This window comes from Staurois parvus, unplaced genomic scaffold (assembly GCF_062004578.1).
Source record: "Staurois parvus isolate SC_StPar_1 unplaced genomic scaffold, SC_StPar_1.0 ptg000353l, whole genome shotgun sequence".
Classification (NCBI taxonomy): domain Eukaryota; kingdom Metazoa; phylum Chordata; class Amphibia; order Anura; family Ranidae; genus Staurois; species Staurois parvus.
This window is the reverse complement of record NW_028318149.1, coordinates 1,621,863-1,634,268: the sequence shown is the minus strand read 5'-3', so window position 1 is coordinate 1,634,268 and position 12,406 is coordinate 1,621,863. Positions and strand designations below refer to the sequence as shown.

General features: G+C 41.7%; 1 protein-coding gene across 6 annotated transcripts in view; it reads left to right on the top strand.

Moving 5' to 3' along the window:
• Positions 1 to 11,347, top strand: part of TNRC18 (trinucleotide repeat containing 18) — a 454,956-nt gene extending 443,609 nt beyond the window's left edge. For all 6 annotated transcript variants that reach the window (XM_089684713.1, XM_089684717.1, XM_089684716.1 and 3 more), the window contains one exon: positions 10,320 to 11,347. In XM_089684713.1, coding sequence (XP_089540839.1) covers positions 10,320 to 10,526 — 207 coding nt within the window. In that variant the 3' untranslated portion in view covers positions 10,527 to 11,347. The remainder of the gene's footprint in view (positions 1 to 10,319) is intronic.
• Positions 11,348 to 12,406: the final 1,059 nt, after the last annotated feature.

Sequence of the window (12,406 nt, the reverse complement as noted above, 5' to 3'; positions counted from 1 at the left end):
AGACCAGATTCCCTTCTAGCACATAAGCTTACCCCCAAATTTGCTCATTCAGCACTGCCAAAACTCTGGCTAAAGGAGGGGACCATCACGCAAGATCCTCAGAAGATCCTTTGGGAATTTCATGATTTTTTTTGCCCCCCTGTATGGCCCACCTCGGCTAGAGGAACCTTCCTCTATTCAATCTTTTCTAGAGTCTTTGCCTATTCCCTCCCTCATTGAAGCCCATAGAGAGTTAATGGAACAACCTATTACTTCTGAGGAGCTCCAAAATGTTCTTAAATTACTATCGTCCCATAAATTCCCAGGCCCCGATGGCCATCCTAGTACATACTATAAAACTTTTTCTGCTCATCTTCTTCCACATATGACACTATACTTCAATTCCTTGAAGGAAGGAGGAGGGGTCCCGTTAGATGAAATTATGGCATATATTAGTGTTATTCCCAAACCCAATAAAGATTCTTCTGATGTTCGCAATTATCACCCTATTTCCTTAATTAATTGTGATTTAAACATTTTAATAAAACTTCTAGCCGTACGTCTTAATTCCTTTCTGGCACAATATATTCTTAAAGATCAGTCGGGGTTCATATTAGGTTGTCAAACATTAGACCAGATTCGCAGATCTATTACTTTGATCTCAGCTGTCCGTTCTAATTGAGATGCTCCCCTTTCTCCGGCACTCTTGCTTCTTTCTCTGCACCTTCAGAAGGCTTTTGATAGTCTGACGTGGGAATATTTGTTTACTGCCCTGAAGGCCATTGGATTCGGGCCGCCGTTTTTGGTTTTACTGCGCTCGTTATATGATAATCTCTCAGCTCGGGTCTCCATTAAAGGCTACAAATCTTCTGTATTTACAATCCGAAAAGGTACTAGACAGGGCTGTCCATTGTCCCCACTCCTATTTGCACTGGCAATTGAGGCTCTGGCTATGGCCATGCGCTCCCATCCCCAAATCTATGGTGTTCATTGCGGACAACAAGAACATAAATGTGCACTGTTCGCCGATGACGTTCTTATGTATAGTACTTCCCCTATGATAACTATCCCTAATTTATTGTCAGTATTACGTCAATTTTCCCGCTCTTTCTGAGCTTTCTCTTAATTCCCAAACGACAACAGCCCTTAATGTTTCCTTATCCATGCTTGAGGAACAACAACTTCGTGCTTCCTATGATTTTCAATGGGCGAGTAAGTAGCTGCCTTATTCAGGGATACATCTCACCGCTTCAATTGTGATGCTACATCAGGCTAACGACCTTCACCTCTTTAAGACGCTCAAAGACAATCTTAGCCATTGGGCGGCATATTCTTTATCATTGTTTGGAGTCAATTCCACATCAAAATTAAGTTTTTACCCAGATTGTTATATTATTTCCAGGCTTTACCGGAGTCGATTCCGAGACGAGAATTACGGCATTTACAAGCTGAGGTCCTCCGTTTTATTTGGCATAACAGATGGCCTCGGATGAATCACAAGACGCTGTATGCTCCCAGACCTTGGGGGGTTATTGGCCTCCCTAGTCTCCAGACGTACTTCCAGGCTGCCCAAATCGCCCAATTGGCTTACACCACCGCTGGGGGAAATATTCCCCTTTGGGTATCTATCGAAGCTCTCTCTTGTCACCCGCTCGCTGTCGGGCGTTGCTTTGGCTTCCTAATCGCTTACGCCCTCCTATACTGTGCCCCACTCAGCCATTTTCTTTGGCAGTTTGGGACAGGGTTCGCCATCGTAAATCATTGGTATCTCCACATACACCTGTAGCTCCGGTTTTTTATAGCCCTGAATTTGTGCCTGGTTTGAAGCCGGCCCCTTCTAAATGGTGGATCAATAAAGGCTTGTTGCGGATAGGAGTCTATCTTAATGGTTCTTGCATATATTCTTTGCAATATTTTAAAGACAAATTGCATATGCCTGCCTCTGAAATTTTCAGATATAGCCAGATTGTGTAATTTCTCTACTCGAAGCTTGCTTTATTGGATGCATCGCCTTTGCTTACCTCCTTTGAATTTTCTTGCCGGAATAGGGCTCCTGCAAAAGGCTGTATCTCCGTAATATATGCCTCCTCACTGATCCGCTTTGTAAACTTCCTTATATGGAGCACTGGAAAAGTGATTTAGCTGTCAATTATAAGTTATTGGATTGACAAGATATTGCAATTGCACTGCCAAAAATTTCAATCAATACTACCCTAACTGAAGCAAATTATAAAACTTTGTTGCGATGGTATTTGGTCTCCACTCGGATTGCAAGCATGCATCTGTCTGCTTCTGTGATGTGTTTTCGGTGATGTGGCCGGGTGGGATCTATGTATCACATCTGGTTGCAGTGTCCACTTGCAAATGAATTTTGGATTTGCATTTGTAACTTGGTAAACTCTGTGACAGGAGTAAATATACGCAGATCCCCGGAGACAGCGCTCTTTCAGAAATTCCCTGTTAATGTTTCCAAGAAATCCCATAAGCTGTCATTTTCTTTGGCAGCGAGAATCACCATAGCTAGACATTGGCAGCAATCGGCTATTCCACTTGATTATGTTAAAAAGAAACTCAACTGGATTATGGTCAATGACAAGCTCACCTGTATTCTGCAAAATGCTTTGAAGAAATTTGATAGTGTATGGAACCCATGGATTCAATACATATCTGTGCCTTAATGTCTCCTATCTTGACCCTCTCTTCTAATCTTTTCTTTGCTTTTCTCTTTTCCTTTCCTCTGTTCTGTATTGTTTTTTTTATATACTGACGAGGCGAAAAGCACCTGCTCTCGTTTTGGTTGTACTAAGCGTTTTGCCTTAAACCGTCAGTTGTTCATGGTACAATTTGTTGTTCCTAGTGCCCTATGTTTGTATGTATGATGGTATACTATTTGCTTGTACTACCTGTTGTAAAAAATTACTTAATAAAAACCATTAGAAACTAAAATGTTTAGTTTGTGTTAGGCCTTAATCTGTTTATTTAACAGAGACCGCTGCTATGCAATTTTTAGAGCAGAATGAACAACGTTGTCTCCGTTGTAGGAAGCAGAAAAATTAAAGGTTTATTGTAACTACAGCATCTTAAGTGAGGGCAGAAAAACAAAGCTGCTGTGTCAGTGCTGACAGAATGCATTACTTATGTAATTTTTATATTTTGCCCATAGTTCTATTTTAAAATGAAAGTCCAGGCAAAACTTTCCTCTGTATTCATAACACTGTGACTTTTAGATAGAATGTGCAAAGGTTAGAAATAATTAACAGACACTATTGTATATCGTTCTAGCTCTCTAGCACACTCTACAAACAACAAAGGTTTTTTTGTTTTGCTGCTGTCTCTGTCCCTATAAGGTGTGGCAGTGCTTGTGTCCAAAGGAATATTTATTAAAGGTTCCAGGAGAGCAATCACATTTCAGAGCTAATAATACACAAATTTAACATAAAATATATACTGTATTTTTCGCTCCATAAGACGCACTTTTTTCCCCCCAAAAAAGGGGGGAAAATGTCAGGAGTGCGTCTTATGGAGCGAATATAAAGCGGTCGGTCCGGTATTTCTGTCGCCACCATGTCAGAATATCGGGCCGGCCGCTCAACTCTTCTCTCCTGCAGGACCTTACCTGTTGCTCGCTCGAGCGCCGTACAGTCTTCCCGCGCCGGCTTCTGTGACAGCCAGGTGCCCACTACGCATGCGCGAGAAGCGCTGCACTTTGTGAATGGTCCGGTGTCTTCTGGGACACATGGCAGGTCCCAGAAGGCGCCGGGCCATTCACAAAGCGCAGCGCTTCTCGCGCATGCGCAGTGGGCACCCGGCTGTCACAGAAGCCGGAGCGGGAAGAAGAGGGAAGGACAACTCCGCGTAAATGGGAGCGGGTACCTGTCAAATTCAGGTACCCGCTCCCCCTCCCTCCCCAAAGTTCCGTAGTCTCTGGTCATCTCCTTTACTGTCTGCAGTCTCTGATCATCCCCTGCACTGTCTGCAGTCTCTGGTCATCTGTACTATGTCCGCAGTCTCTGGTCATCCCCTGTACTGTGTCCGCAGTCTCTGGTCATTCCCTGTACTGTGTCTGCAGTCTCTGGTCATCTCCTGTACTATGTCCGCAGACTCTGATCATCTCCTGTACTGTGTCCGCAGTCTCTGGTCATCTGTACTATGTCCGCAGTCTCTGGTCATTCCCTGTACTGTGTCTGCAGTCTCTGGTCATCTCCTGTACTGTGTCTGCAGACTCTGGTAATCTCCTGTACTGTGTCCGCAGTCTCTGGTCATCTGTACTATGTCCGCAGTCTCTGGTCATTCCCTGTACTGTGTCTGCAGTCTCTGGTCATTCCCTGTACTGTGTCTGCAGTCTCTGGTCATCTCCTGTACTATGTCCGCAGACTCTGGTCATCTCCTGTACTATGTCTGCAGTCTCTGGTCATTACCTGTACTGTGTCCGCAGTCTCTGGTCATTCCCTGTACTGTGTCCGCAGTCTCTGGTCATTCCCTGTACTGTGTCCGCAGTCTCTGGTCATTCCCTGTACTGTGTCTGCAGTCTCTGGTCATCTCCTGTACTATGTCTGCAGTCCATTGTCATCTCCTGTACTATGTCTGCAGTCTCTGGTCATCTCCTGTACTATGTCTGCAGTCTCTGGTCATCTCCTGTACTATGTCTGCAGTCTCTGGTCATCTCCTGTACTGTGTCCGCAGTCTCTGGTCATCTCCTGTACTGTGTCCGCAGTCTCTGGTCATCCTCTGTACTGTGTCTGCAGTCTCTGGTCATCCTCTGTACTATGTCTGCAGTCTCTGGTCATCTCCTGTACTATGTCTGCAGTCTCTGGTCATCTCCTGTACTATGTCTGCAGTCTCTGGTCATCTCCTGTACTGTGTCCGCAGTCTCTGGTCATCTCCTGTACTGTGTCCGCAGTCTCTGGTCATCCTCTGTACTGTGTCTGCAGTCTCTGGTCATCCTCTGTACTGTGTCTGCAGTCTCTGGTCATCTCCTGTACTATGTCCGCAGTCTCTGGACATTCCCTGTACTGTGTCCGCAGTCTCTGGTCATCTGTACTATGTCCGCAGTCTCTGGTCAACTCCTGTACTGTGTCCGCAGTCTCTGGTCATCTCCTGTTCTGTGTCTGCAGTCTCTGGTCATCTCCTGTACTGTGTCCGCAGTCTCTGGTCATCTCCTGTACTGTGTCTGCAGTCTCTGGTCATCTCCTGTACTGTGTCTGCAGTCTCTGGTCATCTCCTGTTCTGTGTCTGCAGTCTCTGGTCATCTCCTGTTCTGTGTCTGCAGTCTCTGGTCATCTCCTGTACTGTGTCCGCAGTCTCTGGTCATCTCCTGTACTGTGTCTGCAGTCTCTGGTCATCTCCTGTACTGTGTCCGCAGTCTCTGGTCATTCCCTGTACTGTGTCTGCAGTCTCTGGTCATCTCCTGTACTATGTCTGCAGTCTCTGGTCATCTCCTGTACTGTGTCTGCAGTCTCTGGTCATCTCCTGTACTGTGTCCGCAGTCTCTGGTCATTTCCTGTACTGTGTCTGCAGTCTCTGGTCATCTCCTGTACTGTGTCTGCAGTCTCTGGTCATCTCCTGTACTATGTCTGCAGTCTCTGGTCATCTCCTGTACTATGTCTGCAGTCTCTGGTCATCTCCTGTACTATGTCTGCAGTCTCTGGTCATCTCCTGTACTATGTCTGCAGTCTCTGGCCATCTCCTGTACTGTGTCCGCAGTCTCTGGTCATTTCCTGTACTATGTCTGCAGTCCATTGGTTCAGAATATTTTTTTTCTTGTTTTCCGCCTCTAAAACCTAGGTGCGTCTTATGGTCAGGTGCGTCTTATGGAGCGTGAAATATGGTAGTTCTGCAAAAAAAATGTATTTATAAAATAATCCATAAATATGAAAAACACCCTCACAAATATGAAGTGCTTTCCTTTGAACATAGGTACTGCACCTCCTGCTGGAGCGGAGAGCATAAAATGGCTTGGTTGCCAGAGATGTCTGTAGATCTAGTGAGTTTCTTGTTGTACAAAATAGTAGCACTTGCAGGTCTAAACAAAAATATGAAATTCTAGTGCACCTCCAGGTTAAAACCTTTTATCTTAGTGGTCTAGTACAGGACACAGCCAAAGTATATTCATAGACCCTGAGTTATAGGCTTTTACCTGCAGCTGATTGAAAGCTAGCAGAGCTTTCAAGTACATGCCCTCCGATTGCCTCCCCTATATAGCCCCACCCCACTCCGAGTCCTCAATTTTTGCAAGTGTCCTAGGGGGATGGACCTTTTCTCCTTCACAGTGAAATCACTCCTAGCTTAACCACTTTATTTTTCTTTTAGCTAGAGACAGAATATCAACCAAAAATCCAGAAAAAAAACATATGATACAAATGTTATAAACTGAGTTGCAGTTCAGTGAGTAAAATAAGTGTTTGATCCCCAAGCATAACACAACTTAGTACTTGGTGGAGAAACCCTTGTTGGCAAGCACAGAGATAAGACGTTTCTTGTAGTTGGTTACCAGGTTTGTACACATTTCAGGAGGGATTTTGGTCCACTCTTCTTTACAGAGCTCTAAATTCTTAAGGTTTCTTGGCAGTCACTTGGCAACTCGAAGATTTAGCTCCCTCCATAAATTTTCTAATACATGGCCCCACCCATTGGCCCCTCAATGCTGCAAAGTCCGGCCTATACCTTGTGCAGACAAACAGCCCCAAAGCATAATATTTCCACCTCTGTGCTTGACTGTAGAGATGGTGTTCTTAGGGTCATAGTCAGCATTTTTCTTCCTCCAAACATGGCGAGTCGAGCTAATGCCAAAGTGCTCAATTTTGGTCTCATCTGACCACAGCACTTTCTCCAAATCCCAGTCCTTCTCTGAATCATTTAGATGTTCATTGGAAAACTTCAGACGGGCCTGTACATGTGCCTTCTTAAGGAGGGGGGGACCTTGCAGGCACTGCAAGATTTCAATCCATGGCAGCGTATTGTGTTACCAACATTTTTTTGGTGACTGTAGTCCCAACTGCCTTGAGATCATTCACAAACTCCTCCTGTTGTAGTTCTGGGCTAATCCCTCACTTTTCTCATGATCATCCTTACCTCAAGAGGCAAAATCTTGCATGGAGCTCCAGACTGAGGGCGATTGATAGTTATTTTGTATTTCTTCCAATTGCGAATAATCGCTCTAACAGTTGTATCCTTCTCACCAAGCTTCTTGCTGATGGTCTTGTAGCCCATTCCAGCCTTGTGCAGGTCTACAATTTTGTCCCTGACGTCCTTTGGCAGCTTTTTGGTCTTGCCCATGGCGGTGATGTTTGAATGGAAAGAATTTCTGTGGACAGGTGTCTTTTATACACATAACGAGTTGTCATTAGGAGCACCTTCTTAAATTGACAGGGTTAATCTGTGTACCACATGAGCATATAACCAGTCTGTGTGAGCCAGAATTTTTGTTGGTTGGTAGGAGGATCAAATACTTATTTTACTCACTGAACTGAAACTCGGTTTATAACATTTTGTATCATGTGTTTTTTCTGGATTTTTGGTTGATATTCTGTCTCTATCATTTAAAATACACCTATGATAAAAGTATAGACCTTTCATTTCTTTGTAGGTGGGTAAACTTCAAACAAAATCTGCAGGGGATCAAATATTTATTTTCCCCACTGTATATTCATGTTGTAAGTCATTTAAATATATCTGTATATTTAAAAAAAAAAAATTTTTAGAACGGTTACAATTTGTGGGGACTGAACACTGGGGAAGACAGATACTGAATACCCATGCCAGCTCTACTCCAATAGCATTCTCAAATCCCTCTAAAAATTACAAACTGAGTTTTCGACACAGAAAAGTGTGTTCTTTAGTTGCTTAAAGCTCAGACATGGCATAACTACACAACCAAATAAGACTTCCAAGAAAGAAAGATCTAATTTTCATAACAATATGCTGCCCTACACTTGTCTTCTACCTCGACGTTATCATTGCTATGTAAAGAAAATGGTCCCTGCATCTGAGCCATCCCCAGCAAAGTCCATTAGAAGGCTGCACTACATGTGCTACCTAAGGTATCTCTTTCCCCCTCACTAACATAAATGCAAATATTTCTTCTTGTATAGTGTATTGTAAACTCCACCAACTATAAAATTTCCACTGTAGAGAGTGCTCCACAATTCCCTAGATGTACAGCAGGACACAGTTATCTAATGCAGTGTTTCTCAACCTTTTTTCAGTCAAGGCACCCTTTAAAGGTATATTCAGTCTCAAGGTACCCCAAGACTAGGTTCACACTAATGCGAGTGTTTGCAGATGTGGGAAACGCTGGGAAATTGCATGTTGCATAAAATGATTTCCAGTTCACTGCGGTTTAAAAATGGTGCAAGAACCTTTTCCTGCATGAGACACAGCAGGCCCTTCAAATGAATGGGCTGTCACGCCCAAACAAACACAGCTCATAGAGCCACAATAGTGTGAACCTAGCCTAAGAGCTCTTTCATACATGACATTGAGGGATGGTAAAACAATGCCCCACCTCACTACTCTCCCTTTTACCTACAGATGCAGCAGCCAGGGTTGTACACATTCTGTAGCCACAATGCTTTGCGGGTATGGTAGGAATGATACCCCCTGTTGCCTTCAGCAGGCATCAATGATGAATGGAGTCACCCTGCAACCGCGTGCACTGCATGCAGTTGCAGCATAGTGGTGCTGCATTTAGAGTGTAGGGATCAGGAAAGTAACACACACAAACACACACACACACATATACACACATAAACACATACTGTGCATACATACATATACTCTCACGTACATACAGTACATACATATAGCTTTCTTAACCACTTGCCCTCCAGAGGATTTACCCCCCCTTCCTGTCCAGGCCATTTTTTGCGATACAACGCTGCGTTATTTTAACTGACAATTGCACGGTCATGTAACGTTGTACATAAATTAAAGTTATGCACTTTTTTCCCCACAAATAGAGCTTTCTTTTGGTGGTATTTGATCACCTGTGCGTTTTGGGGTTTTTTTGTGCTATAAACAAAAAAAGACCAATTTTGAAAACCACAATATTTTTTACTTTTTGCTATTAAACATGTCCAATAAAAAAATTTAAATCAAATTTCATCATAAATTTAGGCGAAAATGTATTCTGCTACATGTCTTTTGCTAAAAAAAAAATCCCAATATGTGTAAATTAATTTGTTTATGTGAAAGTTATAGCATCTACAAATGGTTGTGTATATATACTAGAATTTTTATTTTTATTTTAGTAGTAATGGCTGCGATCAGCGACGTATTGCGTGACTGCGGCGGGCATTCTGACACATGGGGGGAACTAACTGCAACTGACATCCCCAGTGACACTAATACAGTGATCAGTGCTAATAAAAAGCACTGACGCTGTACTAATGACACTGGGCATTAAGAGGTTAACATCTGAGGCAATCAAAGCGTTACCTTTGTGCTGTGTGTGTTTTACATAGTGTGCTGTGTGTGCTTTACTATGTAGACAAGCTGCTTTGTATTGCTCTGCTGTGCACCTCCTGGAGAGTGTTCTTCACTTGTCTGGATGTTGTGAATGCAATTATCCACCACTGTTGTCTTCCGTGGATGTCCATGCCTTTTTGTGTTGCTGAGCTCACCAGTGCGTTCTTCTTTCCTCAAAATGCACCAAACTGTTGATTTGGTGACTCCTAATGTTGCTGTTATCTCTCTGATGGATTTGTTTCGTTTTTGAAGCCTTACAATGGTCTGTTTCATTTGCATGGACAGCTCCTTTGAACGCATGATGTAGGTTCCCAGCAATAGATTCCAAATGCAAATACCACACTTAGAATCAACTCCAGACCTTTTACCAGCTTAACTGATGAAGAAATAATGAAGTAGTTGCCCACACGTGGCCATGAAACAACTTTTGATTCAATTGTCCAATTACTTTTGGTCCCTTGAAAAAGGGCGGATGGCTACTCTTAAGAGCTGTAATTCCTAAACCCTTCCTCCAATTTGCATGTACTGTATATACCCTCAAATTAAACCTGAGTGTGTGCACTTTCAGCCCATATCCATTATATAACTATAACTGGAATATGTTTTAGTAAATACCTGAAAAAATCTAAAATTGTGACTGTGTCCAAATATATATGGACCTAACTGTATGCTTAATAAATAATCTGAACTAGTAACTCATTATTTTGTTGAGTTCTGGAAACATAAGGAAAGTACACCTGTATATCCAATAGCATGTCCTTATTCTGTAATGCTGTTTTGCTTATACTACTTGTTACCCGTTAATAAAATAAGAAAATGTACACTTTTTCTCAGAGGAAAAAACAATATGATGAAAAATATTACGTCTTTTGCAGAGAGCACTGTACCGGTCATCTCATGTGGATGAAAATGATGTGCAGACGGTCTCCCACAAGTGTTTGGTCGTAGAACTTGCACAGTATGAGCAGATGATAAAGACAAAAAAGTACCAAGACAGTGAAGATCTTTACTACCTTGCTGGAACATATGAACCGACCACAGGAATGATCTACAACACTGATGGAGTCCCTGTTATCTGTTAAATATACAGGACCACAAACTTAAGACTTTTGTCGACAATCAGTAGTACACTTATGTTTTAATACAGAGGGTTGCTTACAATCTTCTGTACATAAATAACACTACGACGTATCTTAAACAGAATTAATGTGATATATATATATATATATATATATATATATCTCAATTTAAATATATTAAATTAAAATGTGATATTCATTAGATATGATACGTGTCATAGTTAGATTTCATCAGTATCACATATGTATCTAATGAAAGTACATGTAAATACACTCATTGGTGACACTGAAATGTAACTGAAGAATAATATTCGAGGATTTGTGTTTCCACAATAAGTATGTCTGTTGAACACAATAAGCACTTAAAATGAACAAATTGATTCTAAGCTTGTATTAGAAATGAACAACTCGAACAGCTAAATGTGGAGAGACAGCTAAAAGTGACCTCAGTGTTTTGAAGTCATTGGTTCAGATCATGGTTGTGTGTTTCTGGACCAAATATGGTGGTGACAGTTTCTTTTTTTTTTTTTTTTTTTTTTTTTTTTAATTAACTGGGATCATATGTGCACATAAGACATTTTACACATTAGCACTTTTACTGTACCTAACTACAGTTATTAAAAAATAATACATTTCATGCTGATATGCTGCCATGTAATGCAATATTGCATTCCAGCTATTTCAAACAACTCTTACAGACCTTTTCAGACAATCTTCAAATGAAAAGAAATAGTCTTTTAGCTATGTTACATCTTTTACCTACGTTTCTTATTGTTGAACATTTATGTGTGTTCTCTTTTCATAAAATATATTGTAGCTAATAACGGTGTATAGTTATTTTTATTTGCCATGTATACATGTTGGTAATTAAGTATATATAAACTCAGTCACTAAAATATCATAGGCCTGAACATGTAAATATAATTTAAAAAATCCTTTTTAAATCTGTAGCTTTCATAAAATTTTACCTGTGATTATGCCATAAAAGTCCATGTTCATGCACTTCCTGTAACATCGCTTCGTCCTTATCTACCAACTGAACCCCTGTAATGTCACATGGGCTTCTCGTACAGACTACCAGTGGCTGTTTCAACATACATTATACAGGCATGGTCCACTGTTGTCATAAGTGGGAAACCCACCTTGAAAAACACCATACAGCCATCACTGACAGAAAGTGGCTGGAAAAAAAGGCTGCAAGAGCTCAGCAGCACTGAGCTCCCAAAAGAATGTAAAAAGGTGAGAAACCAGCATTGGATATATAATATGCTGCCCCCTACAGGAAGAGTTTGACATTAAGTATTGAAAGGAAGTGAAATGGGATCAGCTACCACTAGCAGTTACAGTGAAGGAAATAATATTTGATCCCCTGCTGATTTTGAATGTTTTCCCACTCACAAATGATCAGTCTAAAAATCAAATTGTAGGTGTATTGTAACACAGAGACAGAATAGCAACACAAAATTCAAAAGGAATGCATGTCTTACAAATTATGCAGTGATTTGCATGTTCATGAGGGAAATAAGTATTTGATCCCCTATCATTTAGCAGGATTTCTGGCTACCAGGTGTCTTTCATATAGGTAACAAGCTGAGATTAAAAGCAGTCTCTTAAAAGGGAGTGCTGCTAAACTCATTTTGTTACCTGTATAAAAGACACCTGTCCACAGGAGCAATCAAACAATCAGATTCCAAACTCTCCACCATGGCAAAGACCAAAGAGCTGTCCAAGGATATCAGGGACAACATTGTAGACCTACACAAGGCTGGACTGGGCTACCAAACTATCACCAAGCAGCTTGGTGAGAGTGTGACAACAGTCGGTGCAAGCATTCGCGAATGGAAGAAACACAAAACTGTCAGTCTCCCTAGGTCTGGTGCACC